General features: G+C 36.6%; 1 protein-coding gene across 4 annotated transcripts in view; it reads left to right on the forward strand.

The window, feature by feature from the left end:
- The window catches only part of tncb (tenascin Cb), a 182,505-nt gene extending 169,110 nt beyond the window's left edge, over positions 1–13,395 (forward strand). For all 4 annotated transcript variants that reach the window (XM_049470312.1, XM_049470311.1, XM_049470314.1 and 1 more), the window contains 10 exons: positions 1,629–1,772; positions 3,279–3,398; positions 3,517–3,660; positions 4,977–5,107; positions 5,245–5,377; positions 6,927–7,078; positions 8,164–8,260; positions 8,348–8,509; positions 9,944–10,107; positions 12,179–13,395. In XM_049470312.1, coding sequence (XP_049326269.1) covers positions 1,629–1,772; positions 3,279–3,398; positions 3,517–3,660; positions 4,977–5,107; positions 5,245–5,377; positions 6,927–7,078; positions 8,164–8,260; positions 8,348–8,509; positions 9,944–10,107; positions 12,179–12,289 — 1,358 coding nt within the window. In that variant the 3' untranslated portion in view covers positions 12,290–13,395. The remainder of the gene's footprint in view (positions 1–1,628; positions 1,773–3,278; positions 3,399–3,516; positions 3,661–4,976; positions 5,108–5,244; positions 5,378–6,926; positions 7,079–8,163; positions 8,261–8,347; positions 8,510–9,943; positions 10,108–12,178) is intronic.
- Positions 13,396–17,934: the final 4,539 nt, after the last annotated feature.

Here is a 17,934-nt window from a genome sequence, read left to right on the forward strand (position 1 = left end):
AAGAGCGAGGCCGATCCAGCCCCGGCGCTACCGAGAGCCGCCGCTCCACAAGCCCCGGCGCTACCGAGAGCCGCCGCTCCACAAGCCCCGGCGCTACCGAGAGCCGCCGCTCCACAAGCCCCGGCGCTACCGAGAGCCGCCGCTCCACAAGCCCCGGCGCTACCGAGAGCCGCCGCTCCACAAGCCCCGGCTCTACCGAGAGCCGCCGCTCCACAAGCCCCGGCGCTACCGAGAGCCGCCGCTCCACAAGCCCCGGCGCTACCGAGAGCCGCCGCTCCACAAGCCCCGGCGCTACCGAGAGCCGCCGCTCCACAAGCCCCAGCGCTACCGAGAGCCGCCGCTCCGAATGCCCCGGCGATCACAAGCCATCAAACCAAACTGAACTGCTTGAATTTTTGCACCAGGAGTAAAGGCTTAAAGTTATCCAAAAGCAGTGTGTAAGACTGGTGGAGGAGAACATGATGCCAAGATGCATGAAAACTGTGATTAAAAAACAGGGATATTTCACCAAATATTGATTTCTGAACTCTAAAAACTTTAAATAGGAACTTGTTTTCTTTGCATTATTTGAGGTCTGAAAGCTCTTCATTGTTTTTGTTATTTCAGCCATTTCTCATTTTCTGCAAATAAATGCTCTAAATGACAATATTTAACTTGGAATTTGGGAGAAAACAAACAAATTGAAACAAACAATTTGTGGGATTCGATGCTTAACTATTATAATAGCCTAAGATGTAAATATGAAAGAAAATGTTTATTTTATATTATTAAGGAGCAATAAGAAAAATGACATCCAAAGATACAAAAAAAATTAATAAGCAGCATTTTTTTTATACTCTTCCCTCCTACAGTATGGATTTCTCCGCTGAATTACTGTATATTTCATTTTGTGCATAAGCTCTTCTCCATCTGAGGGCTGGTGTAGATTTAGAGTATCCTCAGGGGCGCCTGTAGCAGATCTGCTAACTCAGGAGATGACAAAACCATTTTCCGTAGGGCTACTGAATTGACAGCACACCCACTATAATGCATTACGCGTGCAATATAAAAGGTCTTATATTCCGTCTTAAATATGACTCGTATTATTTGGTATGACAGGCCTTTGGTCGCACTGCGAGTGTGATTTATTGCGTACGGCCGCTTATATAAGAAATAGCGCAAACTGCAAACTTGGCAAGAAGTCTTTTTTTTTTGACGCACAGACTGATCTGAGGTGACTGACTAAAATCTGAAGTATTCAAAAACATCGACATAAAACAGCTTCTTTTTCCTGCGATTTTAAACGTGATGTGTTTTTTCTTTCCTTGCAAAACGAAACAAAATGATAAATTATGAAAAATGTCAGGTCTTTAAACTCCCACGCAGACACACAGTGTCCTTTTTGGCCCCCAAAAAATGTGCCCCGGTTTTCAGATCATAAGCGCAGGCATGCATATCCGCAGTTATGAGGGCCCGTTAGTGGACCTCATCTATCATCGCTGTCTGCTTTACCCATCAGTCCCTGCTGTGGGATCAGAGAGGGCTTTTCTTTTACAGTGCTGACCCCTGGTGGCTGCTGGAATCAAGTGCATTTCATTCAGTGCTGTGGTTAAAAAAAAACCTGCATGTCTCTCTGTCGCCCCCTGCAGGAAGTCCCATGACCATCACAGTTGATGGAGGAGAGTCCCACACGGTGCTGCCTAACCTGACCCCTGGAGTGACCTACCAGGTGACCGTAACTGCAGTAAAGGGACTGGAGGAGAGCGAGCCAGGCTCTGACAGAGTTACAACAGGTACAGTTCATATACTTATCACTCAAATGTACTTAATTCAAAAAAACTGTCTTTCATCTATTCCAGATTAATAAAAATAATTATTAATACATTAGAAATTTTACCTTTCACTTCATCATCACTTCATATTCATTCATCTATATGTGTATCAATCCATCAATTCATTCTTGCATTCATCAATCCATGTATCCATCTATCTAGCCATCAATGCATTCATACATCCATTTATCCATGTACCCATCTATCAGTTCATTTATCTATGCATCTATCAATCCACACATTAATCCATTCATCCACCCATCCATGTATCCACTCACCCATCTATCCATCCATTCAACAATCCATGTACCCATCCACTCACCCATTCATCCATCCATCCATCCATCCATCCATCCGTCCATTTAGCTATTTAGCCATTCAACCATGAATAATGGTATAATATATCCACTCCCATACCCATCTATTGGTTTATTTACCCATTCATCTATCAATCCATCAATTCATACATCCATGTACTCACTCATTCATCCATCCATCCATCCATCCATCCATCCATCCGTCCATTTATCTATTTAGCCATTCAACCATGAATAATGGTATAATATATCCACCCACATACCCATATATTAGTTCATTTATCCATTCATCTATTGATCCATCCATTCATCTATCTGTGTATCCACTCACCTGTCCTCTATCCATCCATTCATCCATGTACTCATGTATCAATTCATGCAGTATATCCATTCATCTACCAATCCATCCATTCATACATCCATATATCCACTCACTCATCTATCTACCTATTTATCCATCCATTTATCCTTTCATCCATTCAACCATCCATGTATCCACTCATCCATTTATCTAGCCATCATTGCATTCACACATCCATTCATCTACTAATCCAACCATTTATATATCCTTGTATCCACCTACCCATGCATTCATTCTTTCATTCATCCATCCATCCATCAATCCATCTGTCCATGCATTCATATTTTTATGTATCCCCATACCCATCTATCCACCCATCTATCCAACCATTTATCCATTCATCCATTCAACCATCCATATATCCACTCACTTATCCATCCATCCATTTACCTATTCAACCATCCATGTACCCATCTATTACTTCATTTTTCCTTTCATCTATCAATCCATCCATTAATCTACTAATCCATCAAACCATCCATACATGCATTCATCCAACAATGTACCCATCTATCAGTTCATTTATCCATCTATCTATTGGATCCGTGCTTAATACCTTCTTGATTTATAATCAAAATGATTACATAATCCATACTTATTGTGTACTCGCTCTCTATTGTTTAGTCCATACTCATTAACTATTTGATCTATACTTTTAAGTAACAACTTAATACATAATGTGAGGTTACTATGTGGTCAATACTCAATAATTAAATTCTATAAATTATAGTAATTACATATAATGAAGTGATTATCTCATAGATTTGTGATTAATGTGTTTTATATCAGCTCTGGATAAGCCTCGGGGTCTGACAGTGATCAACATCACCGATACAGAAGCTCTGCTGCTCTGGCAACCCACCATTGCTACAGTGGACGGATACGTGATCACCTACAGCGCAGATACGGGTAATACTACAGCTCACACTCACTATCACTATCAGCAGTTAATCACCAAGTTCTAGATAAGGATGAATACTAAACACTGCAGTGTATAATTGTGTATATATATATTTTTTTTATGCAGTGCCTCCAGTGATGGAGAGAGTGTCTGGAAACATCGTGGAATTTGAGATGAACTCTCTGATCCCTGCTACTGAGTACACTGTTAAAGTCTACGCAGTGAAAGAAGCAGCTAAGAGTGCTGCTACTACCACACAGTTTACTACAGGTAATACACACACATACATACAGTAAATATATAGCTGCAAAAAAAAGTATGTGAACCCTTTGGGATTATTTGGATTTCTGCATAAATTAGTAATTAAATGTGAAGTCATATCACAGCATCTCAATTGGGTTGAGGAGATCAGGACTCTCCAGAATGCGTATTTTCTTCTGTTGAAGCCGTTCGGTTGTTGATATACTTTTGTGTTTTGGGTGCCGTTGCATCATCCATCCTCTGTTGAGCTTCAGTTGGTGTACAGATGGTCTTAAATTGTCCTGCAAAATGTCTTGGTAAACTTGGGAATTCATTTTTCCGTTAATGACAGCAATCCGTCCAGGTCCTGAGATAGCAAAGCAGCCACAAACCATGATGCCCCCTCCACCATGTTTCACAGTTGGGGTGAGGTTTTGATGATGGTGTGCTGTGCCTTTTTTCTCCACACATAGTGTTGTGTGTGTTCCTTTCAAACAACTCAATTTTGGTTTCATCTGTCCACAGTATATTTAGCCAGTAATGCAGTAGTGGAACATCCAGGTGCTCTTCTTTACAAAATTCAAACGTGCAGCAATGTTTTTTTTTTTTTTTTTGGACAGCAGTGGCTTCCTTCGTGGTGTCCTCCCATGAACTCCATTCTTGTTTAATGTTTTCCTTATTATAAATTTTTGTCAGCAAAAAATTTAGTTTGCATTTGCCAGAGATTTCTGTAAGTCTTTAGCTGACACTCTTTCCCAGAGGATTCTTCCTCACCTCATTGATCATTCTGCACTGTGCTCTTGCAGTCACCTTTACAGGATGTCCACGCCTAGGGAGATTAGCAACAGTGCTGAACTTTCTCCATTTGTAGACCGTCTTTTATCTTACCTTGGACACATGAGCATCAAGTCAACTATTCTGAAACATAGGTCTTCTAAGAGCTTGACTTTTTGTGTGAGGCATGATTCACATCAAGCAATCAAGCTTCTTAAGAACAGTAAACTCAAAACTGGTGTGTGTTTTTTTATAGTGCAGGGCAGCTTTAACCAACACATCCTGATAAGCTCCAATTAGCTCTTAAAAAAGTCACACATACTCTATATAATTAATTGTTTGTGTGATATTAGTTTAAGCAGACTGTGTTTGTCTATTGCTGTGACTTCGATGAAGATCAGAACACATTTAATGACCAATTTAATGCAGTAATCCAAGTAATCCCAAAGGGTTCACATACTTTTTCTCGCAACTGTAAATAATTGTGTCTTATATACTGTATATACCCCTCATGCTACTATTAAAGTTAGCTATAATAGCAGTGCTAAGTGTGTGTGTGTTCTCTGCTGCAGATGTGGATGCTCCTCAGGACCTGGCAGCCAGCAACATCCAGACAGAGAGCGCCATGCTCACGTGGAAAGCACCGCGGGCGGAAATCACCGGATATATCCTCACCTACGAGTCCGCAGATGGTGCAGTCCGGGTCAGTGGAACACCAAAAAATCTTACACTACAGTTTAAATAATGCTGTATGAACAAAATGCTGTGCAAAAGTCAGAGACATCCATTATTTATTCCATTTAAACATTTAAATTAAACATTGTCTTAATTCTGTTTCAGGAGGTGGTCCTGAGCCCCACATCCACATCCTACAACATGGGTCAGCTGAGCGCCTCCACCGAGTACAATGTCCGCCTGCAGGCCATCTCTGGCCCAATGAGGAGCCGGATCATCTCCACCATCTTCACCACCAGTAAGTCCATGCACAAAGAAAAATGAGCAAAATGTTAAAAAATGCATCTTACTGTTGATACAAACTTCCTTTATTCAGAACCAAAACTTTACAAATCTCTTTTACTGTGGCCCAAAACTTTACAAATCTATCTTTCTGTGGTCTAAAACTGTTATAAGTCTCCATCACTCTGGCCCAAAACTTTACAAACCTCTTTTACTATGGCCCAAAACTTTACAAATGTCCATTACTATGGTCTAAAACTTTACAAATCTCTTTTACTATGGCCCAAAACTTTACAAATCTTCTTTCCTATGGCCCAAAACTTTACAAATCTCCCTTACTCTGTCCCAAAATGTTACAAATCTCCCTTACTGTGGTCTAAAACCTTAAAAATCTTCCTTATTGTGGTATAACATTTTACAAATATCCCTTACTGTAGTCTAAAACTTTACAAATCTCCCTTGCTGTGGCCCACAACTTTACAAATCTCCCTTACTATGGCCCAAAACTTTACAAATCTTCCTTACTATGGCCCAAAACTGTACAAATCTCCCTTACTATTGCCCAAAACTGTACAAATCTTCCTTACTATGGCCCAAAACTTTACAAATCTTCCTTACTATGGCCCAAATTTTTACAATCTTCCTTACTATGGCCCAAAACTTTTCAAATCTACCTTACTCTGCCCCACAACTTTACAAATCTCCGTTGCTTTGACCCAAAACTTTACAAATCTACCTTACTCTGGCTCAAAATGTTACAAATCTATCTTATTCTGGCCCAAACCTTAACAAATCTCTCTCACTGTGGTCTAAAACCTTACAAGTCTCCCTAAACATTAGCTAAACATCTAGCAAATCAATGTTTTCTTTACTTTACAACTCCCCACTTACTCTGGCCCAGAGCTGCAATGTAAATTTCTAGGCTGCAATAAAGGGGCTATGTAAAGTTCTGGGTCTATGTAAAGTTCTAGGCTTCAGTAAGGGCTATGTAAAGTTCCAGGCCACAAAATAGGATCTCTATAAAGTTCTCGGGCTATGTAAAATTCTAGGACAAAATAAATGGTTTATGTAAAGTTCTGGGGGGGGTGTACAGTTCTAGGACAGAGTAAGGGGTCTATGTAAAGTCCTGAGGCTATGTTAAGTTCTAGGCTTCAGTAAGGGGCCTATGTAAAGTTCTAGGATTCAGTAAAGTTCTCTGTAAAGTCTAGGCTTCAGTTAGGGTCTAACTAAAGTTCTAGGCCACAATAAACGTTCTATGTAAATTTCTGGGGCTATGTAAAGTTCTAGGACAAAGTAAAGGGTCTGTGTAAAGTTCTGAGGATGTGTACAGGTCTAGGACAGAGTAAGAGGTCTATGTAAAGTTCTGGGGCTATATAAAGTTCTAGGCAACAATAAAGGGGGTTTTAAAGTTCTTGGCCACAGTAATAGAGCTTTGTAAAGTTCTGGGTATCTAATAAACCCCCCTTCTGTGGCCCAAAAGGTTAAAGACCCCCACTCTAGCTCAGAACTCCACTCTATAGCAGCTGCATACGTACCTAAGCCTGGTATCTGTGTGTGTGTTTTAGTCGGAGTGTTGTACAGACACCCCAAGGACTGTTCCCAGGCTCTGCTGAATGGAGACACCACCTCCGGCATGTACACCATTTACCTGCGAGGTGATGAGAGTCAGCCCCTGCAGGTTTACTGCGACATGACCACCGACGGAGGCGGCTGGATGGTGAGTAACTAATATTTAATATCCAGTTATGTTCAAAGGGCAGAAAGCAAAAGGGTGAAACAGTTCCTTCTTAATTTTAAAAACAATTACTGTATTATCTTTATTTTTGATCAATAGTTTATTTATAATTTTACCCTATTTCCAACCTGCTCCAAGGTATTTAGAAGGCTAATTACCCAATCCACATTCATATATACTCCAGCTATCAATAGAAATACGCCCAAACACCTGATACATCAGCCAACAGATGCCTGTGCACTAATCCAATTGTGCCCTCTCATAAAACTGTTAAACATGGGGGTGGATGCATCGTGTATTGCACTTATGTTGAAGCAAGCAGTATAGCAAACTTCTTTACTGGTAGATTGAAGAATGAATTTCAATTAAATGGCAGCAAATTCAAAGTTTGAATCCTGGACCATGCTGCTCTGCACCATCAGCGGCCGGAGTCCGAGAGAGAGCATAGTTGGCTCCTCACATCAATTCTAATGTGATGCTGAATTGCATAGGCATCTTCTGTTCGCTGATGTATCAGAACTGGAGATCTGGCGCTTTCCTCCAATCATATTGATTGACCAATGATGCTGCAAAGATCGAAAGAGAAGGAAGGCATGTTCTTGTCTTCACCTTTCTAGTTTTGGGGGCGTTTCTATATATTTGTGAAAATTGGGGGTAAATAATTAAAAATCTAAAAAATATCACAGAAAAAAAACACTTTTAAAGGGTAATTAAAGGCCTTAATTTTTGTTGTTTTCACTCTCAGTTCATATTTTAAAAAAGGCTTAAAAAAAAAAACAAGAGGGATAGTTAGGGAGGGGCACTGGGAGATGTATGGGTTTAGAGACGGTGTATTAAAGAAAGCTGATTGGCTGATTGGCATTGAGATGCAGCAGCAGCAGTGAGCCTTTGATAGCAGTAAGACGCAGATGGTTGGACGTAATAAAAGCATTTTTTTTCAAAGGTAAAATTGAAGCAAGTCTGGAATGTTTCATTACTTTTTTAGGAACATATTTCAGCTATTAATGGAAATGGTATATAAATGCATTAATAATTCTACTAATTTATTTCTATTTATAATACTCCAGGTGTTTGTCAGGAGGCAGAGTGGTAAAGTGGATTTCTTCAGGAACTGGAGGAACTACACCGCTGGATTTGGGGATATGAATGACGAGTTCTGGCTGGGTACGGAGCGTGAGATTATAGAATTATAATAAAGTGATATTAATATCGAGGTTAATCTCTCTGCTGACTGTGCTCCTCTGTGTTCAGGTCTGTCTAACCTGCATAAGATCACGTCTCTGGGTCAGTACGAGCTGCGGGTGGATCTGAGAGATAAGGGCGAGACAGCGTACGCTCAGTACGATAAGTTCTCCGTCTCAGAGCCTCGCACCAGGTATAAGGTGCACGTGGGCGGCTACAGCGGCACCGCAGGTACAATTACACCCCCACAAAAACTAAACATCCACATAAAAATACATATATAGATCAAAATAAGGATCATATAGGATCATAATAAAATTTTATTTGCAATTATTATCAAGTAAGCAAAATTAACATTATGATCAATAATAACATTATTTTTTATTATTATCATTTTTCTTAATTGTATTAATTGTTTAAAAATTTATTTTGAGAAAAATGTTAATATTTATTTTTTTTTATTTCATATTAACCAAAATAAATAAATAAATAAAAAATAATAATAACATTAAAAATCTGTATTCATTTTTTCCTAATTATAAATTACATTGTATTCAATTTTATCATATTTTTAAATAACAATACATTTTGAGAAAAATGTTAACCTTTATCTTTTTAATTCAAATACACATCATTTGCAAAAATAAAACATAAAACTTAAATACCAAAAAATGGAATAAAACTTTTTTACATTAATTTTTTTTATTTTTTTCATTAAACTATATTATTTTATATTTTTAAACACGATTTCTCATCTTTTTATACAAAACATTTAGGAAAAAAATGTTAATATTGATTTTTTTTACTTCACATGAACATCATTTTTACAAGAAAAAATATATATAATAAAACTCTTTTTTTGAAAATGATTATTTATAATAATAAAGTCTGTATTGATCTTTTTTCTTAATTATATTAATATTAACATTTTTTATCATATTTTTTTATACAAAACATTTTGAGAAAAAATGTAAATAGTGATTTTTTTATTTTACATAAACATCATTTCCACCAAAATAAATTAATAAATAAAATAATATTATAATATTTTAAAATGTTTGAATACTAAAAGTGATGATTAATAATGATAAAATATGTATAAATGTTTCATTTTCATTTGTGTATGTTAATATTAACATTTGTTTCATATTTTTATATACAAAACATTTTGAGAAAATTGTTAATATTTAACTTTTTTTTTATCAAATGAACATAATTTTCACCAAATATAAAATAAAAAAATAAATATAAATTAGGAAATTCTGAATTTGTAAACATTTTCATATTCAAACAAATAATTGGTACATGTACTGATATGACATGTAATTGTAATGAAATATGATATATCCCATAGAGCCTCTGTTCTTTATGTCACTTTTTCACCATGAAAAATCAGCAAAAGTTGATTTTTTTTTAATTACTTAATTAAATGATAATTTATTATTATTTTACTGTACATTTTTTTTGTTTTAATGTTTTTTTTTCATTTTATTTTACTGTATAAATGTTTAAAAGTGTAAAGTTATATGCATATACTATAGGACATACCTTCTGAACATCACTGGTGTTGATGAACTGTGAGAACCTGTGGCCTATTTTCTGTGAGCTACTATTAATAATCCATTTCCATTATAATAATGATCCTGTGTTTATCCTTTATCTCAGGCGATTCGATGACCTATCACAACGGCCGTCCCTTCTCCACCTATGACCACGATAACGACATCGCTGTCACCAACTGTGCTCTCTCGTATAAGGGAGCTTTCTGGTATAAGAACTGCCATCGGGTCAACATCATGGGACGATATGGAGACAACAGCCACAGCAAAGTACGTCTACTGAAGTACTAAACACACTGCAGGACTGACACACACACACCATTTTTAGTTTACAACATCAGTGGTTCTCAAACTGTGGTATGGCTACCACTGGTGGTACTCGAAGCATTCCAAGGTGGTGCAGTAACTAGATGACCTCAGAAAAAAAAAATCTGCTTGCATTGAAATATTAACAACTGAAATCTATACAGTTTCCTGTACCTGTAATTTTCCTCCCATTACATTAGTTAGTGATTAGTGATTTACCTGTTAGAACCCGCGTATGCTCACTTCAGTCCTTCACTCTTAGAACTACAGTTTTATCATTATTAACATCAGTTTTATTGGTCCTACAGTGTAAAAATAGTGTAAAAAAGTTGAGAAAACTCTTTTTTTTTTTTTTAGATTTTTCGAGTTTTGAGGCCAACTTAAACTTTTACGGTCTGAAGAAAACCACATGCGTTTTGCCAACTAGAAATCTTTAGCCCAGATAATACATTTTTTATATGTATTGAAACTTCAAATATTAACACTCACCAACTTAAACATTTAATTTGTGTTACACGTTAGAGCACAAACCTCGAGTGTGTTATTGTGAATACACTACAGTTCCATTATCACTGTTTATTTAAAGATTTTGAGTTAAACAGGACGAGAAAATGGCATTATCGGCCATTTTAGTCAAATCTGTGGAAATATAAGCATGCTGTAAATAAACAGAAGTGGTTTACTCACCCAAATAAAAAAAAACAGGGTTCAAGAGAAAGATCTGTGTAGAATAAAGTCCAGTGCTCGATTAACTGAAAGAATTTAAAAGTAAACATTTTGTTTACTTTGTTGCCCCCATCGATGAGGCCAAGTTAAATACAGCTAAAAAATACCCGATATTAACTGGAAAATATATACACTTAAGCTTTTATTTTAATAACAACAACTCCTAACCTGATATAACTGGCTGATAATGTGTGTAATAATGCATTTTTGTCTGTGTATAATTACATTGCATTTGGTTTGTATTTGGTTTGTAAGCCCTGCATCATTGCTAGGTTATTTGTATGTGGTGAAGTAATACATGGGGAGCTTCGGTTACAGTAACAGTGCATTACCGGCTGATAACGGCACTCATAGAACGCCTCTCAGCCAATCACATTGCAGGGTCGGAACTAACTGTGGTATAATTAGACATAATGGTATTATTACTGTTCTAAACAGAGTGATAAACATTTGGACCAATTAAATTAACACTCCAAACTATCCTTTTTTTCTGCCCCGTGCCTACGACCACATCACAGCAGTGCTGATGTTACACGCTAAAGCACAAACCTTGAGTGTACTATTGCGATTATACCAGAGTGCAATTATTGCTGTTTATTGAAAGATTTTGAGTTAAACAGGACGAGAAAATTGAATTATCAGCCATTTTAGTCAAAATCGTGGAAATCTAAGCGCACTGTAAAAAATAGAAGTGCTTTACTCACCCAAATAATAGGTTTTCAAGAGAGAAATTTGTGTAGATTAAAGTCCAGCACTCGTTTGACTTAAAGAAAATGTTTTTTTTTTTTTTTTTTTTAAAGAAGCGGAAAGACCTGTGGAATTACAAGAGTCCACCTTACATTCAGCCTAAAATACCCTATATTAACTGGAAAATATATACACTTAAGCTTTTATTTTAATAATTACAACTCTTAAACTGATATTGGTGGCTGATAATGTGTGCTATAATATTATGTATTTTTGAATTGGAGAGATGGCGTTTCTGCACTGTGCCTATATGGGATCCAGGGGCTCCCAGTGGTGTAAAATGACATCGCATTTGGTTTGTATTTGGTTTGTAAGCGCTGCATCATTGCTAGGTTACCTTTATGTAGTGAAGAAGTAATACATGGAGAGCTTTGGTTACAGTTACAGTGCATTACCAGCTGATAATGGCACTCATAGAACGCCTCTCAGCCAATCACACTGCAGGGTCGGAACTAAGAGTGGTATAATTAGACATAATGGTATTATTACTGTAGTAAACAGAGTGATAAACATTTGGACAAGTTTAATCAACACTGTGATTTTTTTTTTCTTTCTTCTGCAGGGCGTGAACTGGTTCCACTGGAAGGGTCACGAGCACTCCATTGAGTTCGCTGAGATGAAGATCAGACCGGCCAACTTCAGAAACTTTGAGGGCAGGAGAAAGCGCTCGTAAATCTGCTCCACTCATCTCCCCTCCCCCCACCGACCCATCAATCTGCCCTTACTGCATCAGCTCCGCCCCCTCAGCTACCAAAGCCCCCCCCCCGACAGAAACCTCACTTCCCATTCCCACTTCTTCTGCTCAGAGTAAACCAGTTTAAAATCTTACCCATAACCCATTACCACTACCGTTCTGAGCTACTGTGTGTGTGTGGCACCTACAGTAACTACCATCAGTGCCGGCCCAACGGTCAACCAACGGTCAACCAACGGTCAACCAAGCCAACTTGATTAACACACACACACACACACACCTACACACACATGTCTCAACACACGTATCATGCAGAACATCATAACCATAACCATCACACACACCCACACACACCAAAGACCAAAGCCACCCCGAGACCCATCTAACAACCCACAACTCATCTGATTGGATACTGGTGTGAGGGGTCACTCCTATATCTGGCATCTGATATCTCTATTGGTTCTCTATTGGTCCATCATGGTATACTCTTAAACATCAATGTGCTGAAGACATTCCTTTAATTAATATCATAGAACCTAGAAGTGCACAATAAGTGCACAATATAAAATGATAAAATTTTAATTTTATGTTTTATGTTATTGACGTTATTGCCAGTAATAATAAATGATGTTGGAGTTCTAATTTGTTGGATTTTCTACACAGAAAGATGTAAAAACCTCAACAGAACAGAAATAGTAGCAGAAATAGTGGTTAATTAATCGACTAATCGAAACTTATTTACCAATTTTTGTCGACTACCAACATTTTTTTTTTGTTGCGTTAGTCCCTACTGGTAATCTAGGACATTAAATGTGGGACATATTTTGGTTATAGTTGGTTGATTTGCTATAAAACATCAGTAAACTGTCAGCAAAACAGTTCAAAGTCTGCAAAATTAGATTCTATGAGTATTTTAAAGTGCTTACGATTTTTTAGAACGCGTAACTACAGGGGTAAAAACAGTTGGACAATGAAACTGAAACTCCTGTCATTTTAGTGTGGGAGGTTTCATGGCTAAATTGAAGCAGCCTGGTGGCCAATCTTCATTAATTGCACATTGCACCAGTAAGAGCAGAGTGTGAAGGTTCAGTTAGCAGGGTAAGAGCACAGTTTTGCTCAAAATATTGCAATGCACACAACATTATGGAAGACATACCAGAGTTCAAAAGAGGACAAATTGTTGGTGCACGTCTTGCTGCCGCAACCAACCAAGACAGCAAGTTTTTGTGATGTATCAAGAGCCACGGTATCCAGGGTAATGTCAGCATATCACCAAGAAGGACCGACCACATCCAACAGGATTAACTGTGGACGCTGTAAGAGGAAGCTGTCTGAAAGGGATGTTCGGGTGCTAACCCGGATTGTATCCAAAAACCATAAAACCACGGCTGATCAAATCACGGCAGAATTTAATGTGCTCCTCAACTCTCCTGTTTCCACCAGAACTGTCCGTCACCACAATAAATTATTGTGGTCTAAAACCAGGTGTTTCAGTTTCATTGTCCAAACCCTGTACGTTGCCAACTTAAGTTACTGAAGCATTACATTATGTTATAAACATGACAAATAGAGTTTACAGTAAAAATCGCAAAAAAAAACAACGTCTGCTGGAGGTTATTTTTTTTGACACTATGTACAGCAGCAGGTTTATCTTCCGCACCTTGATATTTAAGACTGTAGCTCATGTTCAGTTCATGTAAAAGGGCAGAATGTCTGTGTGTGTGTGTGTGTGTGTGGTTTGTTTGTGTTTGGAGTAGTTAAGAGCAGCTCCTGTTTCAGTCGGCAGTTGTCCAGTGATGACGCTCGCAGTGCAGAGTCTGTAGCGCCTCGCTGTGATGCTTCATGACTCTTCATACCCAACCTGTTCCTCCACCCTCCACAGCCGGTGATCAGTTCTGAGGAAGAGTGGCACGAGTAGCACATGTTCAGCATCACCATGTCATTCAGCATTACCATGTCATTACCATGATCACAGCACAGTGGCCAGTGTACAGCCTCTGCTCCGCCCACTTCAGCATGCACCTGTCCAAGTGTTTCTGAATTGATAATATGGTAAAGCTATTTCAGTTTCTTTATTTACAGCAGAAATTCAGTTTAAAATAACTTTACTTTAGAATTTAGTAGTAAAAATTACGTTTGACAAGAAACGGACTTTCGTTTACACTTAGACTTTCCCCAATAACTTTTGATTCTAGTAACAAATTAACAAGTTTTGCATGTAAAACTGTCATTTAAAAAAAAATACTAAATCACACATTTTTTCTGTCATTTAATTTTTAAAAAAAATTATTACAAATGGTCTAAAACTACTATTTATTTGTTAATTTGTTAAAATTCCACTCCTCTCAAAATTAACAATTTTCTAGACCCCAAAAATAAACAGAAACAAATTGTTATCAAATTATTAACCCCTTAACGCCTGAATTAATGTAGCTGTATATGAAAATGTTTCATGTGTGTTTTACCTTTAAGTAGATAGTAAATATTGTTGAGATTATTAATTTCACTTTTGCACAAAAATAAATAGGAATTTTGGTATGTTGCAAATTTGCAACAACAGGCAATATGGTCTATTTGGGGTAAATTTGGTATGTTGCAAATTTGCTACAGCAGACATAATGGTCCATACTAAGATAACAATAACAGAGTAATATAACAGTGAAAAATCAATGTTTTATTTATGCACCCAACAGCAGGCATTCAATAATAAATAACACCAATTACTGTCACCAACACAATATACACAAATATTACAGGAAACATTTCATTAATTTGAATTCTAGATTCATTTGAATTGTAAATTGTCAAAGGTTCCTAGGTCCGTGGCGAATATGCACTAACAGGCATTGGGGGAATGCAGGCGCTATCTTGGCAGGTTGATTGAATCAAACGGTTAGTCGCATATTTGCAACAACAGGCGTTAAGGGGTTAATACTTGTTTCTGCATAATGAATAAGGTTCAAAGTAAAAATTAAGTTATACGTACAAAATACAAATTGTTTCCTACATTTAATTATACTTTGAATTTTTTTATATGAACATGTCCTTCTCTTTTTAAAAAAAATTGGAATTTCAACATTTGTTATCTTATGAAAATGAAAAGAGATAAAGAAATAGGTGGAAAAGTATAGCTGTCTTTAAATTTACATAAAAAAATATTTAAAATGAACATTTTCACTCAATTTTCAAACTGATTTTTTAATTATTTTAACATTTTGAAAAGTACATTTCCTTACATGTAAAATTAGAATTAGAATTTTCTAATTATTACACTTTTTTTCTTTAGCGTGAAAATTGGTCCAAGACTCTGAACACGTTTTAAAATAGAAATTCAACATTCAAAAGCTAAATTTGCATGTCAAATTTTATTTACATGTGTTAAATACATTTTCTCTTTTTAAATTTTTGAATCAAAGTTTCGAACAGTAAATTTTTTCACATAAACTTTCATTTTCAACTGAAAAATACTTTATTTCAATAAAATAAAATGGGAAAAAACAGAAGTAGTAAAAACTAAATTCAGCTTATTATTTAAAACATTTTTTTTTTACACATGTAAAATCATTTTTCTCTTTTTAAATTTTTGAGTCAAAATTTTGAATAGTAAATTTTCACATAAACTTTAATTTTCAACTGAAAAACACTTTATTTCAATAGAATAAAATAGGAGGAAACATAAGTAGTTATAACTGAATTTAGCTTATCATTTAAAATAATCAAATGTATTTTTTACATTTTTAGGTTTCTGATACTAATACTAATAAGCTGTAATATGAATATGAAAAGCTAATAAAATGTGTTTATGATATTTATGGTGCTGTAACGGAAGTGGGTGGAGCTGAATAAAATTCCTGACCGTTAGATTTGATTGAGTTTTTGATGTTGGGCTTCATTCTGCTGGATTCTGCTGGATTCTCGGTGTGCTGACACTCAGACACTAAACAGAAGCTGAATTTTTTTTTTTTTTTTTTTAGTTTTTTTTGTTTGGTCAGTAGTTTGTTGTGAGAGTAAAGGCAGGACCTATATCAGTATCAGTATCAGTATCAGTACGTGGCTGAACTGCGAGAGTAACGATGGCGAGTGGTGAGGTAATATTTTAAGAAGGCCATTTTCATTTTTTTTTAATCAGCATTGTACATTTATATAAAGGTATTGTACACAAAAATGAATTAATATACAGAGTCTTTGTGAAACCCCTCCCCCTTTTTCCCCGCCCCCTACCTTCCCCTTCTATAGACTAAACCACTGACCCTATTGAATACCTGTGTAAATTAAGTCTCTGGTATTTGAACATGTTCTGTTTGTTTGTTTGTTTGTTTATTCGTTTGTTTGTTTGTTTGATTCGTTTTTTTTTTTTTAACTGGGTGAAAAAAAACAGGTGTTTCTCTGTAACCCCTATTACAATAAAATGGATTTTGTTTACAAAAATACAATAAGATTCAGTGATATTTGTTCAATTTATATATAAGATTTTAGAATATGTTCAATGTCAAATGCCAAAAGTCATGGGACAGCAGTATATTCTCCTGAGACCTAGACTTTAGCTTGGTGTGCATTTTTAATTTCTTTCATCTATTCAGGAGGACCTAACTAGTATAAAATCGTATCTTTGTCTTTGTATAGAACAGGGGTGTCCAAACTACGGTCCGAGGGCCATTTGCGGCCCGTTTCCTTTTGTGGAGCAGCCCGTGAGGTATTTTAGAAATAGAATGAAAGTTGATCCGCTGTTAAGCAGGTTTTTATAATGTGAGATTCAAAGTTTGAACGCTAGTTGTCAGAAACGGGCCAAAGAGTCTAAAAGCGGAGAGGGTGCGCATTTCTAGCTCAGAAAAACGGGGCAAAGAGTCTAAAATCGGATAGGGTGCGCATTTCTAGCGCAGAAAAACAGGCCAAAGAGTCTAAAGTTGCCGTAATTAAGGAGTTTAATATTAAGAGACATCATGAAATTAAACATCTTAGTTTAAACAACACTGTCAAAGATAAAGATAGTAAGTCAAGTAAAATGGTGTGTAAATGAAATAATCAGGAAAATGTATTATTTAAAGTGGTATATTTCATTATTTGTTTTATTACAGAGTCTGTGGCCCGTGACTTCAAATATATTTTGTCCTTCTGGCCCCCAACAAAAAAAGGTTGGACACCCCTGGTATAGAAAGTCGTTTTTGCAAAAAAATATTTTGACTGGGATTCCCGCCCAGTCATTCCCGTGTTTTCAATCACTTAACTATAATGTTGTCATGTGACCACTAGATAGACTACTAGATAGTAAAGACGGTGTCTCTATATAAAGCTAAAGGGTCAACCTTTTAAAAAAATAAGTATAATGGTGTAGAGAAGCAAAATGTAATGTCCTCATATGAGGACGCTGGGTCTCAAGAGGATATAAATGAATTGACTATGTAAATTAAGTGTTACCCAGGCTTGGGAACGCCCACACCTAATACACTTATTATACATAATACACTTAACACACACTTAAAACTACTTATTAATAGTAGTGATTAACACAGAAATGAGATGCACCCATTTTAGTGTTTAGAACAAGTTGTATGACCTTATAAAAGGAATGTATCCAAAACAGATCTAGACCCATACATAGATTTTATGGATGTAGGAGAAAAAAG

The sequence above is a fragment of the Astyanax mexicanus genome, chromosome 22 (genome assembly GCF_023375975.1).
Source record: "Astyanax mexicanus isolate ESR-SI-001 chromosome 22, AstMex3_surface, whole genome shotgun sequence".
Lineage (NCBI taxonomy): Eukaryota > Metazoa > Chordata > Actinopteri > Characiformes > Acestrorhamphidae > Astyanax > Astyanax mexicanus.